This window comes from Herpailurus yagouaroundi, unplaced genomic scaffold (genome assembly GCF_014898765.1).
Source record: "Herpailurus yagouaroundi ecotype Mexico unplaced genomic scaffold, PumYag 428, whole genome shotgun sequence".
NCBI lineage: Eukaryota > Metazoa > Chordata > Mammalia > Carnivora > Felidae > Herpailurus > Herpailurus yagouaroundi.
This window is the reverse complement of record NW_024412645.1, coordinates 614,357-634,293: the sequence shown is the minus strand read 5'-3', so window position 1 is coordinate 634,293 and position 19,937 is coordinate 614,357. Positions and strand designations below refer to the sequence as shown.

Here is a 19,937-nt window from a genome sequence, read left to right as displayed (position 1 = left end):
GTCTGTGATCATCTTGAACTTTTTTCTGTATATGGTCTGAGGTAGGAGCCAAGAATTAACTTTTTTCTGTTTTTCAGGTTTTTCCAGTACTATCTGTTGAAAAGACTTTTCATTCCTGAATTGAATTACCTTGACACCTTTGTTGAAAATCAGTTTGCATCTATTTCTGGACTTTCTCTTCTGTTCCATTTATTTACTCATTTATCCTTATGCTGTTACCATACTGTCTTGATTATTGTATCTTTATAGCAAGTTTTGAAATCAGTTCTTCAATTTTATTTTTCCTGGGATTTTTTTTTGGGGGGGGGATTGCACTGAATCTATATAGATCAATTTAGGAGAGATTGGACGTCTTAAACATATTGATACTTCCAATTAGTGAACATGAACGTCTCTATATAGCTTTGTTTTCTCAATGTTTTGTAACTTTGCATAGGAGTTTTGTATGTATATTATAAAATTTATTCCTAAATGCCTTTTTTATGATACTGTGAATAGAATAATTTTAAAAATTCATTTCCAATTGTTTGTCCTACAGTATAGAAATACAACTGATACCTTGTGCTTTGTGACCTTTCTAGATTCATTTACTGATTTGAGTCTGTCGTGAGATGAAGCCCCATGTCAGCTCTGTGCTGGGCATGGAGCCTGCTTAAGATTCTTTCTATCTCCCTCTTTCTCCCTCTGCCCCTCTCTTCTTCTCTCTTTCTCTCTAAAAAATAAATAAAAGCCAGATACAACAGAACACATACTGTATGATCCCATTATATAAAGTCTTGTCTTATTGCACTAACTAGCATCTCCAGTAAAGTCTTGAGCAGAGGTGATGAGAGGATACATAATTGTCTTTTTCCTACCTTGGGAAAACAAAAACAGTTTTCACCATTGAGTATTTTTATAGATACCCTTTATTAGATTGACAGTGTTCCCTTTTGTTTGTTGAGAGTTTTTATTATGAATGGTGGTTAAATTTTTCCAGATGCTTTTTCTTTATTTATTGAGATGATCATATGGTTTTCCTGATTTCTATATTAAATCAACCCATATTCCTGAGATATAGAACCCCCTTAGCCATGATATATTATCTTTTCCACATGCTGTTGATTTTTTAAAAATATTGTAGGGGCGCCTGGGTGGCGCAGTCGGTTAAGCGTCCGACTTCAGCCAGGTCACGATCTTGCGGTCTGTGAGTTCGAGCCCCGCGTCAGGCTCTGGGCTGCTGGCTCGGAGCCTGGAGCCCGTTTCCGATTCTGTGTCTCCCTCTCTCTCTGCCCCTCCCCCGTTCATGCTCTGTCTCTCTCTGTCCCAAAAATAAATAAACGTTGAAAAAAAATTTTTTTTAAATATATTGTAAAAGTTTTTGTTTATTTGTTTTGAGAGAGAGAGAGTTAGGGGGAGGGGGCAGAGAGAGAGAGAGAGAGAGAGAGAGAGAGAGAGAGAATCCCAAGCAGGCTCCACATCCCAAGCAGGCTCCGCATCCCAAGCAGGCTCCGCATGCAGGGCTCGAACTCACAAGCCATGAGATCATGACCTGAGCCGAAATCAAGTGTCACATGCTTAACCAATTGAGCCACCCAGGTGTCCCTCACATGCTGTTGATTTTGGTCTGTTAATGTTTTATTTGAAAATTTTACATGTACTTTCATGAGGGATATTGGTCTGTAGTTTTCTTGTAATGTTTGTCTTTCTTATTTCTTTCAAATTTTTGTAGAATTTAATAGTGAAATTATCTGGACCTAGAGTTTCCTTTATGGATATGTTTTTGGTTACAGATTTAATTTTGAAAATAGATACAGAGCTACTAAGTTTCTTTTCGTGTTAGTTTTGATGAGCTTTGTTTTTCAAGGAATTTTTCGTTCTATCCAAGGTGTCACATTTAGTGGCAGAAAGCTGTTCATAAAAGTGTCTTTTGACTCTTTTAATGTCTGTAGAATTAATGATGATACTATACTGTTCATTCCTGATTTGGGTAATTTGTGTTTTTTCTCTTTTTTTCTTGATTAGTCTCACTAGGAATTATCAGGTTGTGGTTTTTTTTTTTTTAACTTTTGCTTTACTGATTTTCTTATTGTATATTTTTCTTACGTTGATTCCAGCTCTTCATTTTGCTTCTCTTTCTACTTACTTCAGATTTAATTTGCCCTCTTTTTTTTTTTTTTCTTAACCTTAAGATGGAAGCACAAATCACGGTTTTTGGTTTTTTTTTTTTTTTTAATTTTATTTATTTTTTAGCAATCTCTACACCAGCATGGGGGCTCGAACTTATAGCCCCAAGATCAAGAATCGCATGCTCCGTCAACGTGAGCCAGCCATTCACCCCCACCTTTTCTTTTTGTTGTTGTTCGATTATCCATTTTAAATGTTCAAATAGGAATTTTCAATTTCAATAGGAATGTTCAAATAGGAATTTTCTTGATATATTGTTTTTTTTTGTTTTTGTTTTTATTTATTTTTGAGGGGGGGGGAAGCACAAGTGGGAGAGGGGCACAGAGAGGGAGACTCGGAATCCAAAGCAGGATCAGAGCCCAATGTGGGGCTTGAACCCACAAACCCCGAGATCATGACCTGAGTCACAGTTGGACGCTTAACCAACTAAGCCACCCAGATACCCCGATATACTATTGTTTTTAATTATTAATTTAATTCCATTGTGGTAGAGAACATACCTTGTATAACTTCAGTTTTTGACTGTTTTGACATGTTTTATGGTCGCATATATTTGGTCTCTTTTGGTGAACTTTTGTTTTTTCCCATGTGCACTTTAAAAGAATGTTTATACTACAGTTGTTGGGTATAGTATTCTATAAATATCTATTAGGATGATTTGGTTGGTAATCATCTTCAAATTTTTATATCCTTACAGGTGTTTTGTTTGCCTACTTGTTCTCTCAATTACTACAGAGGAGTGTTAAACATCTCTAGCTATGGGATGTCTGGGTGGCTCAGCTGGTTAAGCATCTGACTCTTGATTTCAGCTCAGGTCGTGATCTCACGGTCATATACGATCAAGCCCCATGTCAGGCTTTGTGCTGGGCATGGAGCCTCCTTGGGATTCTGTCTCTCCCTCTCCTTCTGCCCCTCTCCCACTTGTGTGAGCATGCTCTCTCTCTCTCTTTCTCTAAAGAAAAAAAAATCTCTAGTTATGATTATGGATTTGTCTATTTCTCCTGGTAATACTAACAGTTTTGCTTCATGTTTTTGGAAGCTCTGTTATTTGGTCCATGTATAGTTATGATTGTTATGTTTTCCTCATGAATTGCCCTTGCATCATTTTGCAATGAACCTCCTTATTTTTGGTACTAGTTCTTTTCTCAAAGTCTACTTTGACTTAAAATATTCCCACCAGCTTTTTTTATATTTACAGTTTACATGGTTTACCCTTCCTACTCTTACTTTCAGTTTATCTGTTTGTCTTCCTATTTAATAAAGCATGTCTCCTGTAAACAGCATATAGTTGAAGTTAATTTTTTATCCAGTCTGACAATTTCTGCTTTTTAATTAGTGTGTGGTTCATTTATATTTAATGTAATTGTTGATATGGTTGGGCTGGAGCCTATGTCCGGTTTCTGTTTCTCTGTTCCTTCTTTTCTGCCTTATTCATTTAAAAAAAAATTTAATTGTTCATTTAAATGAAAAATTTTAATTGTTCATTTAAGTGGACAATTTTAATTGTTCATTTAAATTTTAATTTACATTAAAATTAAATTAAAATTTACATTTTCTTTCCTTTATTGACTCTTTAGCTCTATACCTTTTGTATTTTTAAAATTGTCTTTCTAGGGATGCCTGGGTGGCTCAATTGGTTGAGTGGCTGACTCTTGATATTGGTTCAGGTCATGATCTCACAGTTTTATGGGTTTGGGCCTTGTGGTGGGCTCCGTGCTGACAGCACAGAGCCTGCTTGGGATCCTCTTTTTCTCTCTGCCCCTCTCTTGCTCATACATCCTCCCGCATGCACTCTCTCTCTCTCTCTCTCTCTCAAAATAAATAAACTTAAAAAAAATAAAAAATAAAATTGTCATTCCAGGAATTATAATATGCATCGTTAATTTATTACCTATTTAGTTCTATCTTACCACTTCATGTTAAGTGTAAGAATATAAAAACAGTAGAATTCCTTTCCTCTCTATCCTTGATGGTATTTGTTGTCCTACATTTTACCCATGTAATGTTACTATTTTTGCTTTAAACAGAATTCTTTTTAAAAATTAACAGGAGAAAAAAGACAGTCTTTTATACGTACTCACATATTTTCCATATTTAATATTCTTTGTTTCTTCCTATAAATCTGAGTTTTCATCTGTATGCTTTCATCTTTTCAGCCTGAAGAAGATCTTTTAGCATTTTTATAGTAGAAGTCAGCTGGAGATGAATTATCTCTGCTTTTGTTGATGGTTCTTTCACTCTCACTCTCATTTTTAAAGGACCTTTTCCTGGCAGTGCCTGGGTGGCTCAGTCCATTAAGTGTCCAACTCTTAGTTTCAGCTCAGGCCACGGTGTCCCAGTTCCTGGGTTTGAGCCCCGTGTCAGGCTCCATGCTAACAATACAGAGCCTCCTTGGATTCTCTCTCTTTGCCCCTCCCATGCTCATGCTCTCTCTTGCTTACTCACTCTGTCTCAAAATAAATAAATAAACTTAAAAAAAAACAAAAAAGGACCTTTTCCTAGATATGGAACAATGAGTTGATTTCTCCACCCCTCACTCCTGAGTTATTTATTTACTTAAAAAAATTTTTTTTAATGTTTATTTATTTCTGAGACAGAGACAGAGCATGAGTGGGGGAGGGGCAGAGAGAGAGGGAGACACAGAATCAGAGGCAGGCTCCAGGCTCTGAGCTGTCAGCACAGAGCCTGACGCAGGGCTTGAACTCACAAACCATGAGATCATGACCTGAGCTGAAGTTGGTCGCTCAATCGACTGAGCCACCCAGGAGCCCCCCAAGTCTTTTAAAGACATCTTCCCTTGTCTTCTGGCCTCCATTATTTATGTTGTAAAGTCACCCATCATTTGTATTGTTCTTCCCCTGGATGTAATCTGTCTCTCTTCCTTTGCCTTTAAGATGTTTTTATTAAGCTTTGGTTTTCAACAGTTTGGAGTGTGATATGTTTTAAGTGTAGTTTTCTTGTGTTTATCCTGCTTGGGGTTAGTTGAGCTAACTTGAATCTGAGGTGTTTCCCCCTCCACCACCACTACCACCAAATTTGGGAAGTCTTTTACCATTATTTCTTTAAATAATTTATCTATCCTATATCCTTTCTTCCCTCTTTCTATGACTCTATAATTACACAATGTTAGACTATGTGATGTTGTCCCACAGGTCACTGAGGCTCTGTTTTTTTTTTTTTCTTTTTCTCTCTTTTTCAGATTGGGTACTTTCTATTGATCTTCCAATAGAAAGTCTTTAGTGGTCTCTTTCCTTCACTTTCTCATTTGTAGCTCATCCAGTGGTTTTTCTCCTTCAGATATGGTACTTTTCAGGTCTAGAATTTTCTTTCTTCCTTTCTTTTTTTCCCAATTCTGGTAAAACATAACATAAAACTTACCATATTGGTAATTTTTAAGTACACAATTCAGTGGCATTAAGCACATTTGCGCTATTATGTAGCCATCACCACTATCCATTTCCAGAGCATTTTCATCATCCCAGACAAATTCTGTATCCATTAAAAATTAACTTCCCATTTCCATCTACTCCTAGCCCCTGGGAACCTCTCATCTACTTTCTGTCTCTGAATTTGCCTATTCTAAGTATCTCATTTACATGGAATTGTGTAATAGTAAACCTTTTGTGTCTGGCTTACTTTACTTAGCATAATGTTTTCAAGGTTTATCCGTGTCGTAACATGTATAAGAATTTCATTCCTTTTTATGGTTGAATAATGTTCCATTGTATATACCACAGTTTGTGTATGCATCCGTATGTTCGTAGACAGTTGGATTATTTCTACCTTTTAGCTATTGTGGATAATGCTGCTGTGAGCATTGTTGTACATACATATGTTTGGGTCCCTGCTTTTAGTTCTTTTGGTTTTATATACCTGGAAGTGGAATGCACCAAATCATATGGTAATTCTACATTTACTTTTTGAGGAGCCACCACAGCATTTGGTTCTTTTTTGTACTTTCTATTTTTCTGTCAAGATTCCTTGTCTGTTAACTAATTTTGTTCATCTCTTAAGTACACAAACTTGGGGCACCTGGGTGGCTCAGTCATTTGGGTTTCAGACTCTTGATTTTGGCTCAGGTCATGATCTCCCAGTTCGTGAGTTCAAGCCCCGCATTGGGCTTTGTGCTGACAGTGAGGAGCCGGCTTGGGATTCTCTCTTTCCTTCTCTCTCTGCCCCTCTCCTGCTCTCATTCTTTCTCTCTCAAAATAAATAAATAAAACTTTTTTTAAAAAGTACACAAACTTATTTATAATAACTTTTTAAGTGCTTGCTGATAGCAACATTTGGGTCATTGTCTTGTTGACAGCTATTTTTCCTTTAAAGGGTTTGCATTTTATTCTGGCAGGGAATAGTTGCTGTTTCTTCTGGTGGTTCCTGTTGATCGTATAAAGTATGATTCTGTTCTTCATTTGTGTGGGTCTGTGTGTGTGTGTGTAAGATTTTATTTATTTTTTTTAAATTTTTTTGTTAACGTTTATTTATTTTTGAGACAGAGAGAGACAGAGCATGAACGGGGGAGGGTCAGAGAGAGAGGGAGACACAGAATCCGAAACAGGCTCCAGGCTCTGAGCTGTCAGCACAGAGCCCGACGCGGGGCTCAAACTCATGGACTGCGAGATCATGACCTGAGCCGAAGTCGGACGTCCAACCAACTGAGCCACCCAGGCGCCCCAAGATTTTATTTTTTAAGTAATGTCTATACCCAGCATGGTACTTGAACTTACCACACCGAGATCAAGAGTTGCATGTTCTATCAACCAAGCCAGCCAGGCACCTCATGTGGAAGCTCTTTAAATGTTGTCTTCAGTGTTAGAGCATAGCTCTTGTTACTGAGGCTTAGCCTTTCTGAATTCTGATGTTCTCAGCAAAGTCTCTCCATTCAGGCTGGGTCAGAACTCCATCTCCCAGCCCTTTCCAACCTCTGGTCATCTCCATCCAGCTGTCAGCCCTGATATCAGCTATCAGCCTCACAGAGCCCGCCTGTACAGTGTTATATGTAGATGGAGCAGACTCACATGGAAGTTTGGGTGTTCCCCTTATGGAGTGTGCAAGGTGTCTGTGAGCATGCCTCTGGGGCAGGGCGAGTTCTCTACCTGCCCAGGTTCAGGAAGGCCACATGTGTCCATACAGTCTTTCACCTGCAGTTTTGAACTCTAGTCTCTGTCTCAACTCTGTGAAACTGTCCTCTGCTTGGATTCCCTCCCCCTGCCCCCATGGTTCAGAACATGCCCTCGGGCAGAAAGTCTGGGCAGCCAGAGAGCTCACCTTACTTGTTTCTGGTCTCTAAGTATCACAATCTGTGTTGCCTGCTGTCCAGGGCTGAAAACAGTTGCATTATATATTTTGTTCCATGGTTTTACCAATGCACAGCTCCTAGTGGCCATTGACCAGTTGTCCCAGTGCTGCTTTTGCAGGATTTGACGTCATTATGGTGAGTAGGGAGTCCTAGGCAGAGGTGACGAAGCAGTGGTTCTCAAACCTGTCTCCTTGTCTGTCTCACTTGGAACACTTGTTTTAAACATCATTTCTAGGGGCCCACTTCAGACCTACCATTCCCTGGGGCCACAGTAATTCCCGGAGGCCTGGAATCTGTTTTCAACCACTTCCCACAGGGATTTATGTAGCAGCAACCTGGCTGGTCAGAATGAACTAGAAAGGCTTTCACTCATGATCATTGAGCACTGTTAGTAATGCAGTGTGGAACTGAACTGATGAAGAGACAGGGTCTCAAAATCAGTCTTTTTCGTACTGTGTGAATGCTTCGCTGACACCAGAAATCACTTGGAGAGTATTGGGTTGTCTGTGGGGCTTTTTGGTTACTGTTGTTTGCTTTCCTGGTCTTTCTCTTTCCTTCCCCCCCATATCAACTTATTCATCTTTTTTTTTAATGTTTATTTATTTATTTTTGAGAGAGAGAGACAGAGCACGAGCAGGGGAAGGGCAGAGAGAAAGGGAGACACAGAATCTTAAGTAGGCTCCAGGCTCCAAGCTGTCAGCACAGAGCCTGACTTGGGGCTCGAACCCACGAACCATGAGATCATGACCTGAGCCAAAGTCAGATGCTCAACCAACTGAGCCACCCAGGCGTGCCATCAACTTATTCAATAGCATAAGAGGAAAAATCCAATTATTTGGAACTTCTCATTCTTTTTTGTAGTTGCTTTGTTTTAAGTCCATTATTATGATGATGATGTTTGCCATTTTTAGGGAAATGTTGGAGAGGAAAGTATTTGCTGTGTGGTGGCAGAAGATGTTTCAGCATCGAGAAAACCGCCTGGCAGAGAGAATGGTAAGTGGCCATCCCTGAGGAGGCAGGACCTGTTTCAAGTCTTTGCACGTGCTGCCTCTTCTGCTCTGGATGTTGCCTGGAACCCAGACCCACACTGAGGGGTGTTCTGCCTGTGACCAGGACTCACGAGACAGGGCACGGCGTGGGGTGCCTATTGACTTTGTCAGCAGAGTCTATATGTGGCTTCTAGGCCAGGGCAGCTTGTTAAAGCCCATTTCTTTGGCCTTGGTCATTATTTTTGGCCTGTAGATTCTTCTTGGCTCCTGTACCCATGCTACCTGACCCGCTCTGTTCTTTCCCTGCTGTCCTGCCCCAGGCCATCCTTCATTCAGAGCGGCAGCTTCTGCGAAGGTCCTGGTCCACGTGGCACCAACAGGCAGCAGCTTGTCACCAGGAGCGGCAGCGGCAAGCAGTGGCCTGTGCCCACCACCACCACAGACAGCTCAGGAAGGCTTTCTGCATCTGGAGGGAGAGTGCCCGAGGGCTGAGAACAGAGTGAGGGGCTGCTTCTGGCCCAGACGCTCTGCCATCTCAGGCCAGCTTTGACCATAGTGGCAGTGCCATCAGCTCTGAATGCCCATCGGAGAGTCCTGTTAGCCTAGACTCTGGTTTTAAGTTCCAGAAATTCTACCTGATACAGTCTATGCAAAACCAGGGCTCAAGTGAAAGTATCCTGGGGTACCTCCTGGGGCTCCCAGCCTCAGGAACTCAACTAGGGACAGACATGCTCCGTGGATCTGAGGTCCTATCCATTGGATGCATCCTACTCACTGGTTGGGGTCCATTCAAAGTGACCGTGGCCAGGGACTAGACTGATGAGCCCATTTCAGGGTAGCTGACCTCCCCCAGGACCAGCGGCTACAGCCTGGTGACAGGTTGTGGCAGTTTTTACCACACTGTGTGGTCAGAGAGAGCTGGGGCAGACAGCCCACATGGATACTGCAGACACTGTCCTGCTTTGATGCCTTTCTGCACCCACTTTGTGCTGTGAGGATCTCCCCCACTCTCAAATTCTGGCCACATTTAACCTCCTAAGTTGCCTGCACATGAACGTGCTTCACTGGTACTTGAGCCCTTTAGTTGTATGCAAAAATTTGACTAGGTGCTCACTTTCCTGAGGTGAGAGCCCACATCCTTTGGCAGCTCTTCAGAGAAGGTCTTGGTCCCCTTCTCCTCCAATTTAAGAACCACTAGGTAGGGGCCAGGGACCGTGAGGGGTGCCCAGGTCCAGGCTGCCATGCTGACTCCAACCCTCCCCATAGGAAGATGGGCCTAATGCTGGCTGCAGAATTCCACTCGGTACGGCTCCTCCACTGGGCCTGGAACAGGTGGAGGGAGGTAAGGCTTTGGCATAGACGCCCCCGCATGTGGTTGTGGCCAGGCAGAGCTGTGTGTCAGCGTGACTCAGAGCGGACATATGGCTTCTCTACAGCCTCTCGGCAAGCACCTGCCTCTGAGCATGGGGGAGAGGCCGGGCAGCAGAGGAGGAAACGCTAACCTGGTTTCATGAGATGATTGGCTCAAAGTCCCTAATATTCTTTTAGGTTCTTGCCTGAACCCACTGAACATAAAATTCCTGGTCTAACCATTTATAAGCATCCTACTTGGGGTAAAAAGTGTTTAGACCATCACCATTGCTTGAGCATTTACCCTGAGTCAGGCACTTGCCCCACATGATCCTCACAAAGCCCCCAAAAGACATCTATTCAGAGATGAGGACTCAGGCCCGAGTACCCAGGCTGGGTGTAAGACAGAGGCACAGCTGAGCCACAGCTGGGCCCCTGGCCCTTCTTTCTGTCCACAGTGCCTGACCCTGCACGATGCCGAGCAGCGGGAGCTGATGCGCGCCAACCTGCATCACCGGCACACGTTGCTGCACAGGGCGCTGCACGCCTGGGGGGTAGGGGCTGCTGCTTTCCTCCATGTCCCGCCTCGCCGAGGGGGTGGGGGTTGCTGGAGACTTGGCTTCCCTTCCTTGTTCCCCCTGCCCCTGCTGGAGCGAGTAATTCCACAAGCCTCACAAAGAGCAAGGTACCTGGGCTGTGGGTCTTACAACCACAGGGCTGAGCTCTTTGATCCTCCCTCAGCAAAGTAAAAACAAGTGCTGCTGGAGGTACCAGCCTTACCGTCCAAGTGGCCTATTGTCCGGGCACTCTTCTGACCTTGGGACTCTGGGCTCTTGGCCTCTGCCCCCTCTGTGGTGAGTGCTCTGGGCATCACAGCACCTGTGAGGCCTGCCTAGATATAGGGAGTGGTGTGGGCCCACAACTGGCTTCTAGTCCTCTTGGTCTCCCACAGACTTACCAGAGCCAGGTGCAGAGCATCCTACGGGAGGTGGCGGCCAGGGAGAGCCAGCACAAGAGGCAGCTGCTATGGTGAGTCTCTCGGCATCTCTGGGCCCAGCCCGAGGAATGGGGCGCAGACTCCAGAGCTGGGCCGGACGCTCACAGCGTGGCTTTGGCGTTTCCACAGCAAGCACCCCATTCATTGGTTCATCTCCTGTCTCGAATTCCTGCTATGTGCAGAGTGGGGTCTCGAGGAGGCAGCCGTCACTTGGACATTTGCGAGAACTCCCACTTGTCTTGCTCCTCTCAACACGGCTCCCTCCCCTGCAAGATTGAGCACCTCCTGCTCCAGGGCTGCAGTGGCTCCCTTGGCCTCAGCCCCGCCTCACCTGCCTTCCCGCTTGGTCCTCCAGGCCTTTCACTGATTCCAGAGGCATCTCTCACACCCTTCAGTCACTTGCTCTCTCAGCTCCAGCTCTGTCATGAGTCCACCCTCCAGCTCTTGCTAAACCAGGCTGTATACTCACTGCTTCCTGGCAGACCTCCCTCATTCTGCTCTTTATTTTCCTTCCTCTGGATTTGTTCAGCATATCATATTCCAGACTGCTTGTTGGTGGTGGGTCTTGTGGACTTAACATCTCCACCCTCCAGGGAAGTGCCCATCCAGCTCTTTAGACAGAATGAGGAAGAGGGAGTCCCTGAACTAACTCAGCAGCCTGCATGGTGATGGGGCTCCAGTGCCCTTATGCCATCTCTATCTGTGCCTCTCTTATGGCATGACTCACCTACACTGTCACCGTTCTGTGTGCCCTGCAGCACATTAACGTGTGTGGATGTCGTATTTGGTCTTGTTCACCATGGTGCCCCCAGTGCTCCCCCAGTGCCTGGCACAGGGCAGGTGCTCACCGGCCATGTGTTGAGTGTCTGTGTCAGCATAAACATGGCTGCCAGTGAGACCAATATTGTTAGGGACAAGGAGTCCAAGGTACCTTGTACCTCGACTGAGGAATGAGTGGAAGAACCAGAAACGGCTCACAGAAACCTTGTACTGTCTCCACACTGGTGTCACCCCCATCTCCCCGGCCTGTGTCCTACAGGAATGTGTTCCACCGTTGGAGAGAGAACACCATGGCCCGTGTGAATGAAGCAAAGAAAACCTCCCAAGCAAGTGCTCACTATAGGCGGACCTTGTGTTCCAAGGTGAGGCATGAGGAGACCAGCTGGTCACCCAGGAGGGTTTGGAACTGTGCTTCTGCAAGGGGGTGGCACCAAAGATTTGCACTGAACGTGGAACCTGGGAAATGGGCTAACACCCTCCTCTATGCATACATAACAGCTGTGTGAGCATTTAGTTGGGTTTTATTTATTAATTTTTTTTTTACTGAATTAATAACCAGTATCCATTAAAACAAAAACATAGTGAGCAAACTGGTCCTTACCAGAACCAGTATTTCCTACACATGTGGAATTTTCCACTGGGACAAACTAAGCATGCTTCTGTCTTTTTATCAGAAGAGGTTGCTCACTCATTGTGGCTGGTTTTGTGGCTGCAGAGGCTTTCTGGAAAGCATAGAGCACCCCAGGAATGTGAGATTGTTGGTCATCATCCGTGGGAAGTGGCCCCTAAATGCTATGTGTGGGGCCTGTCCCCCGTGCTAGAGGAGGGAGGGCATGCCAGGATGCAGCTGTAGGAAGAAGGCATGTTACAGATGGGGAGGAATGACAGAAGTGGTCCCTGGACTTGGGGATGTTTTAGAAAAAAGCAGTTTGCCAGGAACCCAGAACAGCAGTGGTTCACCTGCTTGAAGGCTAGGAGGCACTGGTACTGGTCCTGACAACTCTGAAGCCTCCAGAGGATGAAGAGTAACACAAAGTCAAGGCCCAATCTGTTGTCAGAAAAGCTCCAAGGCCAGCCCTGGAAGGAGGGTCAGGACTCTGCTTCAGGGCATGGAAGGGAGAAGGCCTTTTTGCGGGGAATGGCATTCATGCCTGGGCAGCAAGTGTCCCCTGGCTGCTTGACTTCTTTGTAAAGTGTTCTGTTAGTGTGATTTCGTGTGTGTCTCAGTGTGAAAGATTTGCATGCAGGGGCACCTGGGTGGCTCAGTTGGTTGAGTGTCTGACTTTTGATTTTGGCATAGGTCACAGTTCATGAGATTGAGCCCCATGTTGGCTTCTGTGCTGACAGCATGGAGCCTGCTTGGGATGCTCTCTTGCGCGCGCGCTCTCTCTCTCTCTTACCCCTCCCCCATTCATGCTCTGGTGCATGCTCTCTCTTTCAAAAATAAACTTAGGGCACCTGGGTGGCTCAGTTGGATAATCGTCTGACTCGATTTTGGCTCAAGTCATGATCTCACTCTTTGTGGGTTCAAGCCCCACATCGGGCTCTGCACTGACAGTGCAGAGCCCACTTGGGATTCTCTTTCTCTCCCTCTCTCTCTGCCCCTCCCCTGGTTGTGCACTCGCTCGTGCTCTCTCTCTCTCCCTCTCTGTCTCTCAAATAACTAGGGGTGCCTGGGTGGCTCAGTTGGTTAAGCATCCGACTTTGGCTCAGGTCACGATCTCACGGTTTGTGAGCTCAAGCCCTGCGTTGGGCTCTGTGCTGACAGCTCAGAGCCAGGAGCCTGCTTCGGATTCTGTGTCTCCCCCTCTCTCTCTGCCCCTTCCCTGCTCATGCTCTGTCTCTCAAAAATAAATAAACATTAAAAAAAATTCAAAATAAATAACTAAACTTAAAAATACTTGCATGCATATAACGTATAGCTTCATTTAACAAGTAATAATAGAACAAAAACCCACATAATGACTTTTTGATGGCCGGTAGGAAGTTTAAGTTCTTCTATAGAATAGTCCCATCACCTGAGATACTGGGCTTCCTGTGGGGACTGGGGGTTTGGTCATTGCGTGTGTGGCTGGCTGGCGTTTCCCAAAACGTGCATGTGTGCCGTGTTCCCAACTGGGCTTATTCCATGAGGAGCTGCCAGCACAGCTGGGGTGTCCTGGGAAGTCAGGATGTGCCATGATCACATCTCTGCTCATCATCTGCCCCTTAGGTCCTGGTCCAGTGGCGGGAGGCTGCATCAGTGCAGATATACTACCGACAGCAGGAGGACTATGCCATTAAGGAGGCCCAGAAGGTGCTGGATAGGGGTGAGCAGAGTTCCTGGAAGCTGGGGAGAGGATTGTGAAGGACACAGAACTGTCTTGTGTTCCATTTGCTTCCCCTCAGTCTTTGTATTCTTCTCCTGTAGGTGTGTTTCCTGATGCTAAAGTACCTTAGGCTAGGAAGTTTAAAACATCAGAAAATTGTTCTCTCAGTGTTCTGGAGGCCCGATCTGAAATCAGGGTATTGGCAGGGCCATGATTCCTGTGAAGGCTGGAAGGGAAAGTCCTTCCTGGCCTCTTCCAGCCTCTGATAGCCCCGGTGGTCCTTGGTGTTTGTGGCTTATAGACTCATTACTCCAGCCTCAGCCTCTGTGTGCACAAGGCTCTCTCCCCTGTGTCTCTTCTTAGAAGGACACCAGTCCTACTGTATCAAGAGGTCCACTCTACTACAGGATGGGGTCAGTTAATTGTGCTGACCCCCTTGCTAAATAATACACCAACCCTGAGGTTCCAGGATGAACATAAACGTGGGAAGGGGTAACTGTTCAACCTAGTATGTCATAGCATTCTGTTCCCAACCAATCCCAGCCAAACACTTTGTGTTCATTTTTTTTAATGTTTATTTTTGAGAGAAAGAGAGTGTTTGTGGGGGTGGGCAGAGAGGGAGAGAGAGAATCCCAAGGAAGCTCTGAGCTGTCAGCGAAGAGCCTGACGCAGGAGTTGAACTCACAAACCATGAGATCATAAACCGAGATCATGTGCTTAACTAACTGAGCCACCTTGGTGTCCCAACCAGTTTATGTTCAAATGCAAGACCAAGGTTTAAAATCTAATTCTTTTTTTTTTAAGTTTATTATTTATTTTGAGAGAGGGAGGGGGAGAGGGGAGGAGGAGCAGAGAAAGAGGGAGAGTGAGAGAATCCCAAGCAGGCTCCACATTGTCAGTACAGAGCCCAACGCAGGGCTCAAACTCACGAAGCATGAGATCCTGACCTGAGCTGAAATCAAGAGTTGGATGCTTAACTGACTGAGCCATCCAGGTACCCAAAAATCTAATTCTTAAAGAGGGGTCAAAGGTGGGGTGGTTTCAATTGGAAAGTCGTTCCAGGGGCTGGCTGCTTCTTAGGTCAGCCCCATCACATAGGATCCTGCTTCCTTGTATGTTTAGGGAGCAGTGGCCTTGGGCAGTCTGAATACCTTCTATAAAAAGCCTGGAGTAGATGGTCCAGACAGGAGCAGAGATGAGATGCAGGGAAACTGAGATCCATGTCCCTGAAGTGGGGTATCCAGCACTCTGAGGGGAAAACCAGTGCTTAGAGTAAATGAAGATACAACTGGAAGTGAAAACAAATGGAAATGGTTTAAATCAGACCATAGGGAAGATCAAGTTGTTAGTTTGCTCCAGGACAAAAATTGATCAACTTTGGTTGGGTTCTGACTTTGGTTGTGTTGATAAACACAGATCTCTGCTTTCCTCTGGCCAGAACCCTGGGGTCAAACATCCCACACCTGCTCCACCCCTAATGTGCTTCGCTATGTCCTCACGCTGCCCTTCACCCCAGAAACCAGTGCTGCGTTTCCGGTTCACTCCAAAAAAGAAGCTGAGGGGCTCAGCTCATCCCTTGGCCTCTATTTGGACAGAGCTTTGGCATCAAGGGCTACAGAGGCCTTGTCAGTGCTAGTGTGGGTCAGGCATCCACACTCGGCCCAGGTGGTCACGGTGGGTGTTAGAGGTGACAGGCGTGGGGTGCAGCCTGAAGCTGCTTCTCTGCAGGGCCAAGGGGCAGGCAGTTTCCGTAGAAGGGAGTGACACCGTGTGGTGGGCCCTGCGTGGGGCCATTACAGGTGGTACAAAGGATTTGGGAGGCCACGTGACAAGACGCTGTGCTCTCAGCAAACTGCAGATGCACACAGTACCTGTGGAACCATTTTTGGGCTTAGTTAAGGCCTCGGGTCTCAGGCACACCTTGGCAGCCCAAGGATGGGGCCCAGTGCTGGGGGAGGATGAACTCAGGGCAAGGCGTCATAAAACACATTCAACAGAATGCCTAGTACAGGCGGGGTCAGATGCTGGCTGTGTGACCTCGCCAAGTATTCTTTGAGCCTCAGTTTCTCCATCTGTAAAATGGGAGTAATAGTACCTGCCTCTTGGGGTGGTCCTGTGGGTTCAGTGAGACACAATAGGCACAGTTGAAGCAGTACCCAGCACGTATCAGCACTTGGACTAATACTCACCTCCAGGCGTGTGAATCCTCCTTCCCTGCCCTCTCCAGCAAGTCCCAGAGGACACCCCATCTTGGCATCAGTTCCCTGGTACCAACCCTCTTCTGTTGTCTCTAAAAGAAACTTCTCTCAGGGCCTAAGAAAAGGGAAAAACCTGAAAGAAAAAAATAAAAACAAAAAACAGAAGAAAGTGCTTGCTCCCTCAAGGGAGAATCTGGTGACATAAACAGAATGCATTATGTAGCCTCTGCCTGCCTGCAGTGCCCACAGTGGCAGAGGACATGGCCCAGCAGACACTGTGCCTGGCTTGAGCTGCCTGGACCAAGCCTTTGTTTCCTCCCGGGCAAAATTGAGTCATGGCGCCCCACTCCCTCAGACCGAGGCAAAGGTCTTATCCACACCCCCGGCAGCATCCTGAGGACACTCCGCAGGGGTGCTGCAGACCCGTGGCTGCTGTGGACAGGCTGGTGGCTCTGGAAGGCCCTTGCAGTAAACAGCAGACCTGGTTCCGGCTTCCAGGGTGCTCACAGCCACTGAAGGTGGCCAGAGCTGTCCTCAGAGTGGCCACTGTCTGCATGTGGAGGTTTTACGGAGTGCAGCTGACGCCCCAGTTCCACCCCCACACGACCTTTTCTGCTCTCTGAATTTCCACCATTGCAGAGTTGTCCGTAGAAACCCTCCAAAAGAGCAAACTCTGACTCAGATCTGCCTTAGGATGTCTCAGGACCTGGTTTCAGCGCTGGCGGGACCGAGGCCAGAGGGCAGCCCAGCGGAGAGCCCAGCTCGAGAGGGCAGCTGGGCATCACCACCGGTGGCTGCTGCTGCAGGCCATGGCCCAGTGGAAGGTGCACCATCTGGGCTGTGTCAGGAAGCGGGTGAGGCAGGCGGCAGCTCCCCACGTGCCGCTGTACAGAGGGGGTGCTCCAGGCTGGGAGACGACCATCTGGGGAAAAGGAGGGCCTTTCTGTAGAACCCACGACCACCAGGATGGGTGCTGGGTAGTTGGGATCCTGTAGGCACAAGATTACCGGAGCCTTTCTGAGAAGACTGAGGGAAACCAGTTTCAGGGTCGGGTCTCCCCCAGGCAGAAGATAGCCCAGCAGAGAGATCTGATTCATTCTGAAACATGGGATATCAGACCTGGGAGACCTCCAGAGTCCCGTAGACACCCATGCCTGGTATGGGAGGCCCTTGGCTTCCTCCAGAACTCCTCTTCCTGGGGATGGGAGGACAGTTCACTTGGGCCCAGAGCCTTTCACCCTCTGGCTGCACCCAGGTGTTTGTGATACAGGGCCCTGATTGCTTTTGTCTGCTCTCTTCCCAGCTCCTGCAGAGGCAGGGTGCCCAGCTCCTGGCCCAGACTCTTAGCCGGGCCTACTTCCGCCAATGGAAACAACAGGTGGGAGCCAGCAAGAAGCCCCTTCCCCTTCCCACTGCCTCCCAAGCCCATGTTTAACTTTTTTTAAATTATTATTTTCATTTCTTTTAAGTAATCTGTACACCCAATGTGGGGCTTGAACTCATGACCCTGAGATCAAGAATTGCATGCTTCGAGGTGCCTGGGTGCCTCGGTTAAGCATCCGACTTCGGCTCAGGTCTTGATCTTGCATTTCGTGAGTTTGAGCCCCGCATCGGGCTCTGTGTTGACAGCTCAGAGCCTGGGACCTGCTTCAGATTCTGTCTCCCTCTCTGTCTGCCCCTCTCCCACTTGCACTCTGTTTCTCTCTCAAAAAAAATATTAATAGCATTAAAAAAATTAAAAAAGAGTCTCACACTCTACTGACTGGAGCCAGCTGGGCACCCCCACATTTAACATTTTTAATTCCACCCTCGTCCTAGGGCCCCCCCAACCTTAATCATTTCCTAGCACTGCCACTTCTACCTGTGACCTGTACAAGCTCAAGTCACTTCAGGGCCTGATTTCTACAGTGTCACATTAGAAAATATTTCAGGGGTAATATCCAAAAAATTAACATGAAATGCATGTCTTTCCCAAGGACTTGATAAAACACCAGGCAGGATTGCATCATGCCCAGCAAACCTTCATGTGCAGGTGTGTGGTGAGCCCAGCACACCGCCCCAAGCTGCTCCCTTCCCTAGGAGCTTTTTGCCTTTGTTCTTCCCAAAGGATCACTCCTTGGCCCACCAGCACTGGGCCCTTTCTAATGGAAGGAGGGCAGCGAGAAAAGGGTCTCAGAGTGACCAGGACGCTGTGGTCAGGGCAGCCTCCTTAAAGGCTAAACTTCCATAGTCCTCTTTTTGACCCCTAGCTGGCGAACAGGAAGCAAGAGCAGCGGGGCACGGCCCGGGCCTTGTGGTTCTGGTCCTTCTCACTACAGGCAAAGGTAAGGGGGGCTCCACACCCCACTGCCCCTGCCTCTCCAGGAGAGGGCCATGCCTCAAAGGAGGGCACACCTCCAGGGGGAGGCTTAAGCAAGGTGAACTGGGCCTCATCTCCTTTCCCTGGAGGTGTGGGCCGCGTGGCTGGGCTTGGTACTGGAAAGGAGGAGAAAGAAGGCGCGACTGGAGCGAGCTGTTCAGGCCTACCACCAGCAGCTCCTTCAGGAAGGTGCCACACGCCTCTTACGGTTTGCAGCCAGCATGCAGGCCTTCCGGCAGCAGCTGCATGCCCAGCAGCAGGTGCAGGTGAGCCCTGGGTCCTCCACCCCTTCTCCTGGGGAACAGGCAGGACCAGGCATGACCTGACCAGAGGCCTGTTGCAGGCGGCCCACAGTCTCCACCGTGTGGTCCATCGCTGTGCCATGCTGTGGAAACAGAAGGTTCTGGGCCAGGGCAGGGAGCCTCAGCCTCTGACATCCACCATGCCCAGCAGGAGAGTGACATTTGACAGTCCCCTTTCCACCTGTGTTGCTGCTGGGGCTGGGGATGCCGCCCTGGAGGCCAAGAGGACACGAGATCCTCAGTCACGGGGAGCTCTGGGCAGCTTGGCCCTGGCTGCTGGAGACTCCCAACTTCTAGAGCTGTGAGTAGCCCAACCCTCACCTCGTCCTCCTTTCTTCCTGTCTGGGCAGAGGCTTGGACTGTACAGGAGGGAGGTCATGGCTGAGCTGCTTGGACCCCTCTCCAGTAGAATCCTGTCACATCCCTCCCATTCCCATTGGGTCCCAACTGACAGGACCGCATCCTCTGTTCCTGCAGAGCATGGGGGAGAGAACATGTAGTTTTAGGAAAAGGAATATAGGCTGTAGGGCAGCCCCGCCCTTGTGCCCCCAGACCTTCCAGTCTCCCTGCTTCTCCACGTACAGCTGAGAAATGGGCTCCCTCTCGGAAACCCTACTGCTTGTGACCTGGCCCATTCCTGCACACCGGCTCCAAGTGACCAGCACTACCTGAGCCTGGCAGAGAGGTTACCTGTGGTGGGGGCGAGGGGGGGGGTTTGGGTACTGGACTGGGCCTCAGTCCTCTCTGCCTCCCTTACCCCCAGCCCTGATAGGGTCTGACCATGATGAGCCTGCTTCCACTCTGATGTGGGAGGAGCACCAGGTTGCTATAGAGGTCAAGTGAGATGATGTGGGTGAGGCATCCCCACGTCGTCAGGCTTACTTCATTGGAATTACTGGAAGTACTATATGGCCCAGGATCACTTCCGGTTCACCGCTTACCTTGGGCAAGAGCCTCTCCTTCTCTGGCCCTCAGTCTCCCTGTAAGATTGGAGGGGTCAGACTGGGTGCCCCAAGCAGCCTAGAGGAACAGGCCTGTGTTTCTTCCCAGCAATGCTGCCCGCTTGGCAAGAAAGCAGCCTCGACGCCCACATTTCCTGCTGGAGCCCGTGCAGAGCCAGGGGCCCCTGGGGTGTCGCACCCTTGGGAGACCAGGGTATGTTTTATGGTCCTAGGGTGAGTGGCCCCC

The 19,937-nt window shown here is 47.5% G+C and overlaps 1 protein-coding gene across 13 annotated transcripts in view; it reads left to right on the top strand.

The window, feature by feature from the left end:
* SFI1 (SFI1 centrin binding protein) overlaps nt 1–19,937 on the top strand; it is a 104,657-nt gene that overhangs the window by 81,980 nt on the left and 2,740 nt on the right. For 11 of the 13 annotated variants that reach the window (XM_040464017.1, XM_040464013.1, XM_040464012.1 and 8 more), the window contains 13 exons: nt 8,377–8,458; nt 8,775–8,953; nt 9,721–9,796; nt 10,263–10,358; nt 10,757–10,833; nt 11,841–11,943; nt 13,794–13,890; nt 16,782–16,942; nt 17,392–17,466; nt 18,338–18,412; nt 18,537–18,713; nt 18,791–19,050; nt 19,800–19,904. In XM_040464017.1, coding sequence (XP_040319951.1) covers nt 8,377–8,458; nt 8,775–8,953; nt 9,721–9,796; nt 10,263–10,358; nt 10,757–10,833; nt 11,841–11,943; nt 13,794–13,890; nt 16,782–16,942; nt 17,392–17,466; nt 18,338–18,412; nt 18,537–18,713; nt 18,791–19,050; nt 19,800–19,904 — 1,563 coding nt within the window. The remainder of the gene's footprint in view (nt 1–8,376; nt 8,459–8,774; nt 8,954–9,720; nt 9,797–10,262; nt 10,359–10,756; nt 10,834–11,840; nt 11,944–13,793; nt 13,891–16,781; nt 16,943–17,391; nt 17,467–18,337; nt 18,413–18,536; nt 18,714–18,790; nt 19,051–19,799; nt 19,905–19,937) is intronic. The other 2 variants (XM_040464014.1, XM_040464022.1) reach the window with 2 other exon arrangements.